Source organism: Lissotriton helveticus, chromosome 11 (genome assembly GCF_964261635.1).
Source record: "Lissotriton helveticus chromosome 11, aLisHel1.1, whole genome shotgun sequence".
NCBI lineage: Eukaryota > Metazoa > Chordata > Amphibia > Caudata > Salamandridae > Lissotriton > Lissotriton helveticus.
In genome coordinates, this window is record NC_136072.1 from 3781514 (window position 1) to 3797045 (window position 15532).

The 15532-nt window shown below is 45.8% G+C and overlaps 1 protein-coding gene across 4 annotated transcripts in view; it reads right to left on the minus strand.

The window, feature by feature from the left end:
* OPA1 (OPA1 mitochondrial dynamin like GTPase) overlaps positions 1–15532 on the minus strand; it is a 253853-nt gene that overhangs the window by 224052 nt on the left and 14269 nt on the right. For all 4 annotated transcript variants that reach the window (XM_078666567.1, XM_078666565.1, XM_078666566.1 and 1 more), the window contains exons 3-4: positions 13252–13348; positions 9500–9607 (exon numbers count right to left, since the gene is read on the minus strand). In XM_078666567.1, coding sequence (XP_078522693.1) covers positions 9500–9607; positions 13252–13348 — 205 coding nt within the window. The remainder of the gene's footprint in view (positions 1–9499; positions 9608–13251; positions 13349–15532) is intronic.

Below are 15532 nucleotides of genomic sequence, written 5' to 3' on the forward strand. Positions count from 1 at the left end.
TGATAGCTGAGGAATCCCGATTGGGACAGGTCCAGGATGTTGTTCTCCTCTAGGAAGTGGGTCAGTTGCATGTTGACGATCTTTTTGATGACTTTCGCCGGGAACGGGAGCAGGGAGATGGTCCAGAAGTTCTTGAGGTCTTTTGGGTCCGCTGCAGGTTTGAGTATTGGCATTAGCATTCCATCCATTACAGTTTCCTTCCTCGTGGGAGAGAAATATACAGCACTCTACTCCATGAAAATCTATTCAGTTCCACATAAAAAGGGTACTTCATTTCTGTGGACCATATGTCAATCTACATAAACTGTGTGTGCAACACGAGGACAGCTACCCATGAGCCCTGCATCTGCCCATGGGGGGTGCAACCTCAGACATCCCAGTGTCACCTGTCCTGTGTTGCTGTGGATTTTACATCCCCACCAAACTCCTGCCCCACCGCAGTCCTCACATCATAAATAGGAATCCAGCTACTTGCTTTGTAGATGTTTGGGTTGGTCCTTCTTTTGCCTTTTCAGCTCCTTCAACAGGAAGCAAAGAAAAAAGGAAATCAATGGAAAGTAGTCCTTGCTTGGTTTGGCTCCAAACTTCAAAAAGAAAAACAAGGCTCACACTTCCATCGGGGATCAACTTCAGTGCACTAAACAGACCTAAAAAAACAGTAATTGTTTCAAGTTCAAAAGTGAATTGTTGGAAGGACCTGAACATTTTCACTCTTGCCATCAAAGAGCAGACGGAGTGGGATGGGTCTGATGAACCATCTTAAGAAGGTGCATGGAGAGAAGCTGGCTGCTGCACCTTCCACGTCCGACCTCACGACATGAGTAAAGGTCGAGAAGATTTCATGCTCTGTGGAAGAAGGCTCGATCTAGTAGACCGACTTGAAAATGATCGAGGCCCTGGAAACATCATCTTGCAAGGTGCGCAGACTCAAAAAGTTGAGAGACTCATGGAAAATAGACAGATTGAGACGCAAGGACCTGCAAAACTGATGAAAAAGGAGAAAAGACCCACAAGAAGAATAGTCTTGCTCTAACATGGTCAAGTAACAATGACCAACAGGCTCGAGGAAGGAGACCTAAGGATCTGCGGCCCCAAGACCAAGAGAAAAGACCCCGAAGAAGCAGAAGCCATCGTCAAGCAGCAAGGACAAATACCAAAGCTACACTGGTGAGCTATGCAGTGACTGCCTGAAAAGCCTTCTACATTTTTCACTGGACAGAGCTTAACACCACTGCAGACTAGGCTTGTATGGAGTGTTGGGCACCTGACCCATGAAGTACTGGTTCTACAACTCAGACAGGTTCACCTCCAGTTGAGTGGACCCCATGTGCTTGCTAGGGTGCCTAGAGTGCCGATTTCTGGCACAAAGAGGAAAAGTCAATGTTATGCCTTCTTCCCAGGATCTGCACTATGCAATACACTGTCTCGCCTTGGTATAGTGGAACTCAACATCATTTGAACCATAAACTTGCACTGTACAAGCTTTTTTTAAACTAAACTATTAATGATAAAAGAATTCTGTAACAAAAGCAACATATTTAACAAAATTACAATGAAGTAAGCTGTGAGGAATCAAAATGTTAAGTATATAAGTAAGTGAGTGAGTAACTGGCTTGCTTGTTTGAGTAAAATTGTGGTTTTAAACTTGTTTCTCAACTGTTTTAAATTTCTTTTATATGATCTTCCTCAAACCCGCACTGTAAAAGTTTAACGAGGCACATGAGAACCTTTTGTTCTCTTCTTTCAGGCATTCACGCCGTTTCTTTGCCGATTTAGTTGTTCTAGGGATTGTTAGTGATTAGGCTACTTCTTAGATAGCGGCGCTCTAACTACGTGTCCTGTCCATCCTAAAGTCACGAAGGGCTCACTAGGCATGGCGACACTCTTGCCGCAGTCTCGCTGACATTGAGACTTTAAATAACACCCTGATGCAAGCGCGCAGCGCGCAGTGGGCGCACCGATGGCACGCCAGAGGCGTGCCAGAGGCAAGCCCGTCTGTGCCCGTCCGCGCCCTGACGCGACCAGCGCCCAGCCATTATGCAGCTTCTGACACACCTTCGTCGATTCAACATAGGTATAGCGCAGAAGAATTGATGGTACTCAGAGGGAAAACCTCTTCATCCTGTGTTGTGTGCAATTCCTCCCGGCATAGGTTTAATTGTCTTAGCTGCGGTTTCAAGTTGGGACTCAATGACTCGAACTTGGTTACACCTTTATCTAGAAGCAGAGATAATCTTGTACTTAAAACCTCCTCCCCTAAGGTTGACAAACATCTCAATTTCTGGAGTATTAATTGTCGCTCCCTAATAAAGCACATATATTTGACTTTCTATCTTCAATGATGCCTGATGCTCTGTTCCTGACTGAAACCTGGCTTCATGCCAACTCAGGTCCAGATGTTGCTAGTGCTCTGCCTTTGGGGTATGTCATCTCCAGAAGCGATCGAGTAACTAAGAAAGGTGGTGGGATTGCTGTAATCTTTAAAGATATTTATTCTTGCAAACTTGAGCCCCAATCTTTCCAAGACTGCGAAGCTGCCCTGTTTAAACTGGCCGTTTCCCCATAAATGACTTTATCGGGCTTGCTTATCTATCGTCCGCCAGGGAATTTTAAGAATTGGCTTTCTACATTTTCCGATTTAGTGGCCCCATTGGTTATGAAGGCTGAAAATTTTACTATCTTTGGGGACCTCAACTTTCATCTAAAGGACCCCCTGGATATGGGGAGCTCAACTTTGTTGACTGATCTTGAAGCCCTCAACCTGCTGCTACATAATCAGGGTCCTACTCACCAGGCCGGTCATTTGCTGGATCCTATCATCTCTAACCTGCTGTGGGATTGTGGCGTACCGGCACTCCCCCTGGGATGATCCGATTATGCTATTTTATTTAAATTAGTAATCCCAGGGGACATTCGGTGGACCAGCAGTAATGACTTAGGCAGGAGGCGGCCCTGGAAAAATCTTGACTTGGATTACCTTAACAATTTGCTGAGGGTAAATCCTCCAGACCCGAACCTACCCTGCTGCTCCTTGAATACTGCAGTATCCGACTGGCTAGCCAAGTCTATTGATACATGTTTGCCTTTGGCATTAAAACGTAGCTCGACTCATCATCCTCCTGCCCCATGGTTCAATAATGAGTTAAAGGACATGAAATCAAAATGTAAACACCTAGAAAGAAGATGGCGTAAGACTTATTCTCTGACTGGCAAGTTGGAATATAAGGCCTCCTTAAACAAATATCATCTGGCATGTAAGGCGGCGAAAACATCTTTTGTGTCGAACACCATCTCCACCTCAGTGAACCGTCCACGGGCCTTATTTTCCATGGTCAAAAAGCTGGCAGGATCAAACACGATTCCTCTGCCCCCAACCTTAAATGATACCCAATGCAATGATATTGCAAATTATTTTACCTCTAAGGTTGAAACAATATATAGCTCATTAAAGAGCCCTAATTCTGTGAATACTGTGAGTTCCCTGACTGAGATGGCAAGTGGGAGTCATTGTCCTTCGGCGACTTAGATTTCCACATGGTTGTCTTTCGATGATGAAACCTTATTGGACAGTCTAGCCAGGGTAAAATCTGGCTCTCCTTTAGACCCTCTTCCCGCAACCATCTTGCAACAACTCTCTCGGGAAGCGCATGGTATTCTTAAAGTACTTTTAAAGGCTTCCTTACGAGAATCTTGTATTTCCCTTGAATGGAAACGTGCAATGGTGGTCCCCCTGCTGAAAAAGTCGGGAGCGGATGCCACGGTTATGTCAAACTTCCATCCTATTTCACTGCTGCCAGTCCTTTCCAAGATCTTGGAAAAGCATGTGAATTGCCAACTTTCAGCCAATGCGGAACGTTGAGGCTTTTTGCACCCTTCACAGTCGGGGTTCAGGGCTCACTTTTCCACCGAAACTGCTTTGTTGGGGGTGACAGAGAAGTTGCGCGCCTGCTTAGACAGAGGGGAGACAACGGCGCTCATTTTACTTGACCTGAGCGCCGCATTTGACACAGTGTCACATTCCATCCTTTTAAAATCACTCCAGTCAGCAGGAGTTGTAGGGCCTGCGTTAATCTGGCTGTCCTCTTTTCTCCGTCACCGTACATTCCACGTTTTCTCTTCTAAATCTTCATCTACCATCAGGTCATCTGCGTACTGAGTTCCTCAGGGGTCCACGCTGAGCCCTGTGCTCTTTAATATCTACGTGAGACCCCTGGCATCAATTGTAGAGGAGGCAGGCCTGTCCCTCTTCTCGTACGCCGATGACACGCAAATCATCTTCTCCTTGTCCTCTACCAAGGAAGTGTCTTTCTCTCCCCTTCAAGATGGTTTATGGCGGGTGTCGGAGTGGATGAGTGCTAATCTGTTGAAGTTGAATGGAGAGAAAACCGAGGTGTTTATCTTAGGTAAACATAAGCATCTTTGGGGGCCCCAACATTGGCCAACGGAAATGGGCGCCCTCCCTCAACCAGTTAAAGTCCGTAACCTGTGGTTTATCCTTGATAACACCCTCTCAATGCAGCAACAGGTGGTTAGCGTTTCACATGTTTTACTATTCTAAGATGGCTGCGGAAGATTATCTGGATGCTCCTTGACTCCACAAAAAGATCGGTGGTCCAGGCGCAAATTACCTTGCGCCTGGACTACGAGAACGTATTGTACCTTGGGGGAAATCAGGAGGTGCTGAAGAAACTCCAGGTAGTCCAGAATTCCGCAGCTCGTCTTGTGTGTCAGATCCCTAAGAGATCATCCATCTCTCCTGTTTTGTGGGATTTGCACTGGCTCCGCATTGAGAGTCGGATCAAATTTAAGACCTTGTGTCTTATTTTTAAAATCAACCAAGGGTCTGCCCCTCTTTATCTTAAGGAGATTGTCCATCCTTATGTCCCGTCTCATCCCCTACGCTCAGCCACTCAAGGCAACTTGGTAACACCTAGCTGTAGACTATCTAGAATGGGCGGTCGTTCTTTTGCGTTCCTTGGACCCAGATTATAGAATTCTCTTCCTTGGTCTATGAAGCAGGAACAGTGTTATCTCAGGTTCCGGCGAGACCTTAAGACCTGGCTCTTTTCTCAGTGATGAGTCTTCTGGTTACTCAGTTGCAGTACTCCATCTACCTGCGCCGAGAAACCCTGTTTAGGGTAGATGTGCGCAATATAAATTTAATTAAAAAAAATAATAATAAATATAAGTAATAATATGCAGCAAAAAATATTAGAATGAGAAAAAATTATTATTATTTTTAAAATTAGGCTGTGAAAAGTAGTATGACAATCAAGTACATGCAACTTTAGCTTTGAATAATACAATATGTTTAAGTTTGGAATCATTAATAAAGAGCTAATATTATATTAAATAGTAGAATTGAAGACAAAAGCCCTATAAACTGTTGAACATTTTTTCTCTTTTTCTCATGTGAAGTAAAGTTTTTTTTCTGTTATGGAATCAATGACGTCTTCATCATCCAATTGGTCAAGTTACATATTTGATGACGAGTCTCAGCTTTCCAGTAGAAAGGACTTCACAAGTAGAATCATTTTTGAGATCTCACAGTCGCCAACGGTTCGCAGGCCACAGATTTGGTGCCATTTTAGCTCTAACTAGGATCCCGTTCATCGTCTGAGATTTACCACATTGAAGTATGACAGCAGGAGGTCCCAGAAGCAGGTTATCTTGAATGTGAGTAGTAGAAATCAAGATGCAAACCCCAGAAGCGCCCCGACGCTGCTGGCGAGTATGGATAAGAGACACTAACTAGCTCACAGCACCCTCCTGGTCCCATGATAAACTGCCTGGCAACCACCCGACTCAAAGCGTGTGACCTGGTGCGATGATAACACCTATAGAGCAGAACTTTAAAGACACCAAGGTGACAACTCCAATTGGACAGTCAAGTACACCAGGGTCTGGTAAAGCACAAAGTTCCTATTGTAGCCAAGTCTCATTCAAATTCTACCTCCCTGGATAGCTATATTAGAAGAGCAGTGGGTGCCCTACACAAGGGAATTGAGCATGCGGAGCGTCATCTATCTGCCACTGTCGCAATAGCCCCTGGGATAATTCCATCTACTAAGATAGCACCCCGGCTCGAAAGCGCCCGCGTCAGCATCTGTTTTGGGCACACTGCAAGACAGTTTTATTGCACCATACACTGTCTCTACTATTGAACGCGGAGGGAGATCTGTCGGTCTTTAACCTGACCCCACAACAGTGCACCTCCTAACAAACACAAAAAAAGTGGGAGGAATAGAAAACCACATCCTACTGTAGACCTTCAATCTAGCACTGCTGCCTCTGACCCATTGATTCCTATTGGCCTCCTCTTGCGGAGATGGACTTATTTCATGGGGAAATATTGGTCTGTGTGAGGTGGGGTTATGGAAAGCTTGCTTTCCCCTATTATTGACCAGTTGGGGCTGATTAAAGAACTCTTTTGCAGTTTTAAGACTTTGAACCACAGAACTAACTGGGGTAGCAAGGCGCAATCTACTTACACAACGGCTCCTGGGGTTTAGTATTCGGGCCCTGACTCATCAGCAATCAACCATAACCCACCTTCGATTGTGCCTCCCTGCACCGCACCATGACCATCTTCATCCTCTGCAAAACCAAGTTGCTTCTGGATGCTGCGCTGTGGCAGACAACTACGGCCGGGGCTGCTGGTCCTGTGAAGGACCCGTTATCCACCCAGTCCCAGCTGTTTCGCTCTAATAACTTGGAAAGGAACCGTGGTAAAATTCGTGTACCCGGACCTTCCTTTAGAGGTCCACCCCCCCCTCCCAAGTTTTAGCAAACATGAGACCGCAATGCAAAGAAGGGCAATTCCTCTATCCAGTGACCATCAATTTAATCCCTGCCTGTTGACCCTCTGTGGTAGTAATGACCAATGTCCTTTACCTGCCCTCAGGATCAACTGAACCAACAGCCTAGCTGAGGAACTGATTCTGTGGGTGCTGGAATCTCCCATTTCCCACATTTGTCAATGGAAAACTTCTAAATTCTTAAATATGACATTCTATTACTACAAAATGCTAATATAAAGGGTAATGAAGAGACCCCTTCCTTTATTGGTAGTGGAGCCCATACTAATATCAATCACATTTTGATATTTCCTGCTGCTAGTGACCTGGTTCTTAACTTCAGAGCAATTCCAACCACTGTGAGTGACGGTAACCCAATAGCTTTATCCATGTCCCTCCAAAAATACCGTGTTGATAATGTTAACTCAGTTAGGCCTGCAGGTGCCCCTATCAGATGTGTGGGGTTGTCCCTCTCTGTGTGCTGCAGAAGTTGTTAACTATGTGTAACCAAGTTCAATTATTGTTTAGGTTCTGAGGGGGACCTTGGCAGGCTGTTGCACGCTTTTGGGAAAATCACAAGGTCCTTTAATGCCCTACTTACACGATCCCCTAGATCAAGAACTTCCAAGAGATATGGTTGGTTTGACCATTCGTGTACCCAGGCATCTAAGCTCTTACGGACTGCCTTACATAGTTCTCCCAGAAATCACTTTGATATCAAGAATATGTGAGAGAACTACATCCTGGAATTAGCTGCCAGTAAGAATGTACTCTGGGAAGAGGCTTGGCCGAACTAGGCCCAGGCAGCCGAGATTAACAATGTTATGCTGTTCTGGAGTACGGTTAACACCACATTTTAAAAAACCCATTCCGTACCGGAATTCCCCTCATTTCTCTTTCAACAAGTGTGGGTTGACCACTTTTCAGGCATTTTTGACTCCCTTAAGGCTATGTTCCTTCAGATGTAGGTATGAGCGTCAACCACTCTTGTAGCAAGTCCCTTGATGTTACTTTGGACGAGGTTCTTCTTGCCCTAGAACATATTGCTGGGGGTAAGGCGCCTGGGCCCTGATGGTCTCCTGGATGACGCCTTTAGAGCAGTAGGTGAACTATGGAGTCCTATCTGGACTCAAGTGTTAAATGCAGCAGCAGAGGGTACGATCCCTCCCAGTTGGGCCGATTCGATCAGTGCCCATTTTCAAAAAGGATGATAGATGTGACCCAAAGTGTTATCGCTCCATCGCCCTCCTGGATTCCTCAGCCAAGCTCATGGGTAGGGATCTCCTACAGAGATTAGAGGAGTGGGCAGAGGACAATTCTATCCTTTCGGAGGCCCAGTATGGTTTCAGGAGGGGTTTGGGGACAGTGGAGCAGTGCGTGAATCTAGAACAGCTCACTCGGAAGTAGACCGATGCTAATTCAGGGTCCCTTTATGTGTGCGTTGTCGATCTCAGCAGCACTTTGGATGATCTTTCAATTCTTTCGTCTAATTTGCCTTCGCTTGAGGCCCCTGAGAAGATTGTCCTTTCTTTGTCCCGGTAGTACGAGAACTTGTTTGCTAAGGTCCGTTTTGGCCCCAATGGGGAATCTTACTCATTGTTTAAGATCAAGAGGGGAATTAGATAGGGTTGCATTTTGGCACCTTTCTTGTTCTCTCTTTTTATTAATGGGTTGGATGGTGTCCTTCAGGCTCTGCAGGCTGACGTGCTCATCGCACCAGTTGTTCGGTTCCTGTGTTGTACGGCGACGATGCTGTGCTGATGTCTATGACCTCCGTCAGCCTGCAGAGACTGATGGACATATTTGCTGATTTTATGAAGGCCAGAAAAATGGAGATTAATAATACTAAAATCTTTACGATGTCATACAGGAAAAGAATGCAAAAATGAAGGACTTTATTTTAGGCGTTCTGCAATCGAGAGGGTTAATTCATTTTGTTATGTAGGATTGTTTTTTCACCAAAAATGGCCCATGATCCCAACACATACAACAAAACACTCAATCCAAAATTAGCAGATCATGTGAAGGATTCTTCAGGTACTCCCACAAACATGGTAGCCGACCCGTTTATGAACTGATTAATATATACACGGCGAGAGCACTGTTGGCTGCCATGTAGGGTGGAGGCCACTGGGGCTATACGCCCTGTGGTCCCCTTCAGGTTGAGAACGTAAAATGTTGCCTTACGATATCTGGGTGCATTGGAGGATCCCATTTCATGCCTTAACATTGCTTCTTATACCCGGGACGCGATTCAGAAAAGTAGTTTATTTTAATTATGCACTTTAAGGGCTTTTAACAGTATTTTTTTTTATAATTAGTTATTGCAGCGTTTAATTTCTCTACTTTTATTGCCTATTTTGATTGTGCCGAATATAGGTTTCGAACCAAACCGACAACCCAGTACCAAGAGAGAAGGCAAAACGTGATTTAGGATTGGGACTACCATAACTGAGCATTTTATACAAGAGTGCTGGCAGGTTCATTTGTTACATAAATGGTGAGGGCCTTCTTGGGGTTTTGTGGCAGGAGGCAGACACTGGGAAGTATTCTACGTTTTGCTATGGGTTACCACTGGCATCCCAGAGCCAATTGCATAATCAAGTTACTCCCTTTAATCATGTGAAAGACTCTTGAAACCAACATTGCAAAAACACAGCATTAAATCTCATCATATCTAATGGCAAACGAAAGCCTCTCACCTGCAGAGAACAATCCTTTCAGGAACCCAAAGCTCTCCCCCAGCTTTTCAAAGTCCGGCAGCAGTTTGGCAAAATCCTCAGCATCGGGCAGGGCTCGACTGAACTTTTCTGTAGAAAGTTGAATGAGAAAGACAATACGACTGAAACCCATTATAAGTCTGTGCAGTACATTAAACAACACATTTAAATTTCTTTTGTTTAAATCTATTCCATACATTATTATTTAAGTAAAAGGCACAATTGCATCCATCCTTTTTATTACAACAATCAATCACTCAAAACATTTGTAGAGCGCGCTACTCACCCGTGAGGGTCTCAAGGCGCTATGGGTGGGGGTAGGCAGCTACTGGTCGAACAGCCATGTCTTGAGGCGTCTCCTGAAGGTCAGCAGGTCCTGGGTATTACATAGATGGGCAGAGAGGGTGTTCCATGCCTTTACGGTGAGGTGGGAGAAGGATCTGCCGCCGATGGTCATTCGGCGGATGGGTGGGACGTGGCAAGGACGAGGTCGGTGGAGCGCAGTTGGCGGTTCGGGGTGTAGAAGGACAGTCATTTGTTGAGGTATGCTGGTCTGGCCTTGTGGAGTGCTTTGTGCGCGTGGGTTAGGAAGTGATCCTCTTGTTGACCGGGAGCCAATGCAGGTCTCGTAGGTGGGTGGTGATGTGGCTGTGGCGAGGGAGTCCGAGGATGAGGCTTGCGGAGGCGTTCTGTATGCGCTGGAGTCTCTTTTGGAGTGTAGCCGTGGTTCCTGCGTAGAGTGTGTTGCCGTAGTCCAGCCTGCTGCCGACAAGCGCCTGGGTGATCGTTCTCCTGGTTTCGGTGGGGATCCATCTGTAGATCTTACAGAGCATTCGAAGGGTGTTGAAGCAGGAGGAGGAGACGGCATTGACTTGCTGGGTCAGGGCGAGCGCTGAGTCCAGGATGAACCCCAGATTGCGTGCATGGTTTGTGGGTGTCGGGGCAGCTCCCAGTGCAGTTGGCCACCAGGAGTTGTCCTATGTGTAGGGGGTGGAGCAGAGAATGTGAGCCTCCGTCTTGACAGAGTTCAGTTTCAGGCGACTGGTCTTCATCCATTCTGCGACGGCCTTCATTCCCACGTGGAGGTTGGATTTGGAGATTTGGATTTTCAGGCCAGAGAGGACCTGGCCTGGCAGTTCGGGCTGGACTGTTCCCATTGGGCGCAGGGTCAAGACTGATTTGCATATGGCTGGGTCCAAACTGGAATGGCATGGTGAGCAAAAATACGATGGATTTAAGCCCAGATCTCTGCATTGGGGTGAATGTATGACATTGTTCTGCATTCTGTCCATCAATTGTTCTTTTTGCGCCAACCATAAATGTGGCACCTCCAGGCACCCACTTCAGAACACTTTCTGGGCCTGCAGAAGATCAGAGGAGGACTGGACTTGCTGTTTGTGACCTGAGAGGAGCCCTGTAGGACTGGACCTGCTCCCTCTTGTACCCATGAAAAAGAAGTAGACCACAAGGACCACTTGTGTGACCTCATATGTGGCTACTGGGAATAATACTAAATAGTGCTTCCAAATGTCATTGGCTGCATCCCCCTGGGCTTACCAAAAATCCTTTAATGAGGATTTAATAAAGTTTCTCTAGATAAATCACATTCATTTGTTAGTAGTTCTTCATGTAATTCTTTATTTCATTTAGTTACTTATTCTTGAAATTGTATTCATTTCAATTCATTCAAAATAAAGCTCCAATAGTAACATCGCTCAGTTTAGCTCCTATGCATTTCGGGCTCTCAGCCCTTCGTCGGGGAGCATATCTACAAAGAATCAAAGCACATAAACAGTTCAAAAATCCTGTGACTGTTCTTGTCCCCTATTAAAAAATTCATGATGTGCAGTCTCATGATAATTAACAAAAGTTAAAACTGTGAATGAATCAAAGGTGCATTCATGTGTTTATACGAGTGGAAATGGCGTGCAAAGACAGTTCATACGAAGTGCCTATGTTTCGTACTGTATTCCGGTGAGAAAAACGACTAATAAAGTGCAAACGGTGCGATATCGGTGTCATGTTAGCAAAGTAACGTGTGACTCCTAGCGAGACGCGATAACCGAATGTGGGCCATGTTACTCCGGTGTCTGGTTAGATAAATAGTGCGAGACGTGATCACCTCAATAAAAGGTTTTACTTACAATGCTGAGCGAATATAATATCAAGCGTTTCCCTGAAAGTAAAAGACAGGGTTAACGTAAGATAGATCCGGCGAAAACATTGGAGCATCAAACGTTTGCTGCTAGCAAGAATAAGTAACTAAATGAAATAAAGAATTACATGAAGAACTACTAACAAATTAATGAGATTTATCTAGAGAAACTTTATTAAATCCTCATTAAAGGATTTTTGGTGTGCCCAGGGGGATGCAACCAATGACATTTGGAAGCACTATTTAGAATTCATCACAGTGACGTCTCTAGGTCGGAAGACGCCACCCAAGGAGCACCCTTAAAATCTTTTTACAAATTGGAACAACAGATTTAAACTTCAACAATATCAGTTTAATAAAAAGGGTTGTGCGCTACCACAGCACAAGAATCGCTATTGGGAACAAACAAGCTGCAAAAAGGCTTTTCCTGGAACTTCTCAGCTGAAGTGACTGGACCCTGCTGTTGGCCTCTGCCTGACACCGTGCAAGTCTCAATGTGCCTTCCCAGCGGTCCTGGAGTCTCCTGTGAGCCTTTACGTGCCTCCCGAGAGGTCCTGGAGTCTCCTGTGAGCCTTTACGTGCCTCCCGAGAGGTCCTGGAGTCTCAAGAGTGTTCTTGGGTGGTGGATTGGGATTTAAAAGACCAAGTCAGAAGGCAGCATCTTTGACCAGGACACACCTTGCTGATGTATCCAACCCTCACTCCATTGCAGTCAGTCTCAAATCCTGCCTAGTTCCCGGTCTACCGTGGCCCTTGACTGTCACTGACTAATGCTTTTTGGCACGATTTCGACCTAAAACTTTAGGAATGCATATCTCCGGTTACCCTTATTGAAATGTTGTCATTTTGTTTTGTTACATTTTACTCTATTTTAGTTTGGGATTTCTATTGTTTTGCATTTGGACTTCATTACTGTTTTGTTACTACATAAATATGTACACATTGCCGAATGTTAAGCCGGTCGGCTCTGTGCAACAGCCACAAGGCTTGAGCTCAGGGTCATTAAGTGACTTTGAGAGTTAACCCTGACAAGAGCAGTGATTATTCCTTGAGGAGGGCAGTCACCCACCCCAAAGAATAATCCAGTTTCTTACAGCGATACGTTGGCACTGATTGTAGAAGAAGCCACCATCGAAATCATAACAATCTGAGCCTATGGGCCAAGTCTTTTGACTCTAATCTTAGACCACAAACTCCCTCGTGAAAGGCATCAGCTTCTGCACCCATCGCGGCGAAGAGACACTGTACGGAAGGCCAAACACAGCACTTTAAACTCAATGAAATGGGAGGTGAGACCTAATGGCACCTGGAACCGCTTAATAGGAGTGTTGAGGTATAGGGATAACATCAGGACTGAAACTCGATAACAGGGAAAGGGATCGACTTCAGTAAACATTTAAAATTATGCAGGGGAATCTAGGAATAGTTGCTCCCGCCCCTTGCTCCACGATGTCACTTTAGAAATCATTTTACCAAAGCGCTCCTGCTGGTTTCCTCCATTTGTTAATTGAGTAAGACAAGTTAAAAAGAGAGAGACACATCAGTGAGTACGAGTGGCTTTACAGAATCATGTACCTACCAAAGTCGATGTGTTGATCGAGCTCCCACACAAAGTCAGGAATAATCCACTTGTACTCGCTGAGGTCCGGCAACATATCTTTCCACTCGTCATAGGTCTGAAAGAGAGGAAGCAAGCCAGGTGCTCAAGAGGAAATGTTTACAGAAACATACCGAGACGGTGGTGGAACAGACAGCTAACGTGGGTTGGGGGAGAACTAAAGGAAATTACAAGAAACAGACACAAAAAGGTGCTTCTATGTACAAATATTGACATTATTCTATGAAATATAACATAAAAGAAACGCTTTTTTTCTTTGGATCAAATCAAGAGGTTTAGTTCCTGGGTGCATTCTGACACAGGAAGCATAAATCATGTGTATAACCATGGATAGACAACTGCGGGAACAGCCCAATCAACGTCCCTTCCTGTTTCTACGCTGATCCATGGATTTACAACTGAGGGAACTGCACAATCAACGGCCCTTCCTGTTTCTACGCTGATCCATGGATTTACAACTGAGGGAACTGCACAATCAACGGCCCTTCCTGTTTCCACGCTGAGCCATGGATAGACATCTGCGGGAACAGCACAATCAACGTCCCTTCCTGTTTCTACGCTGATCCATGGATTTACAACTGAGGGAACTGCACAATCAACGGCCCTTCCTGTTTCTACGCTGAGCCATGGATTGACTAGAGCGGGAAGAGAACAATCAACGGCCATTCCGGTTTCTACGCTGAGCCATGGATTGACTAGAGCGGGAAGAGAACAATCAACGGCCATTCCGGTTTCTACGCTGAGCCATGGATTGACTAGAGCGGGAAGAGAACAATCAACGGCCATTCCGGTTTCTACGCTGAGCCATGGATTGACTAGAGCGGGAAGAGAACAATCAACGGCCCTTCCTGTTTCTACGCTGATCCATGGATTTACAACTGAGGGAACTGCACAATCAACGGCCCTTCCTGTTTCCACGCTGAGCCATGGATAGACATCTGCGGGAACAGCACAATCAACGTCCCTTCCTGTTTCTACGCTGATCCATGGATTTACAACTGAGGGAACTGCACAATCAACGGCCCTTCCTGTTTCTACGCTGAGCCATGGATTGACTAGAGCGGGAAGAGAACAATCAACGGCCATTCCGGTTTCTACGCTGAGCCATGGATTGACTAGAGCGGGAAGAGAACAATCAACGGCCATTCCGGTTTCTACGCTGAGCCATGGATTGACTAGAGCGGGAAGAGAACAATCAACGGCCATTCCGGTTTCTACGCTGAGCCATGGATTGACTAGAGCGGGAAGAGAACAATCAACGGCCATTCCGGTTTCTACGCTGAGCCATGGATTGACTAGAGCGGGAAGAGAACAATCAACGGCCCTTCCTGTTTCTACGCTGAGCCATGGATTGACTAGAGCGGGAAGAGAACAATCAACGGCCATTCCGGTTTCTACGCAGACCTATGGATTGACAACTGCGGGAGCAGCACAATAAACGTCCCTTCCTGTTTCTACGCAGAGCCATGGATTGACAACTGCGGAAACAGCACAATCAATGGTCCTTCCTGTTTATACGCAAAGCCATGGATTGACAACTGCGGGAACAGCAAAATCAACGGCCCTTCCTGTTTCTACGCTGAGCCATGATTGACTAGAGTGGGAACAGCACAATCAAGGGCCCTTCCTGTTTCTACTCTGAACATTCAATGATTTCCATCTGTTTCGTTGAGTCTGTGTCAGCCAGGCCGGCATGAAATGCAGTAAAGATTCTTCCTTCACAGGCGACACATGGTACAAAAGGCTAAAACGCTGGTTCTCAAGTTCCCTGCAAAAGTAGAAGGATCAGCTCCCTGCCTCACTAACTAGTATTTTCACTCTTTTTAGGTCTCGCCTGAGCCAGTGCATGTGTAGCTCTGCGAGACATTTAGTAAGTGGGTTTTCAAAGTGCTACCACATGCTTTTGCTGGCCTCAAGCTTGCGGTTACACTTGCGGGCACCCTTACAGCCCGCGATCGCTTTCACGGCCTTGTCACTTTCACGTCCGCGGGCCAATGCTTGTTTTTTTTTTTTTACTTTTAACGCGAGGCGTGCGCTTGTTAAAACTTGTGCCCTGTATGTAGACTTCTACCAGAGCGGCTGAGGATTCCTCTCCTGTGCGCTGTGGCAAGTCAACATCCCTGAACGAGCACTTCACACGTGACACAGTAAGCACTAATGAGACCCTCTGCAGTGGACGCATCCTGACCGCACAATTAAGCTAACTATTAAAGACATTAAGTCGTCGTGAGCCGTCAGTCTA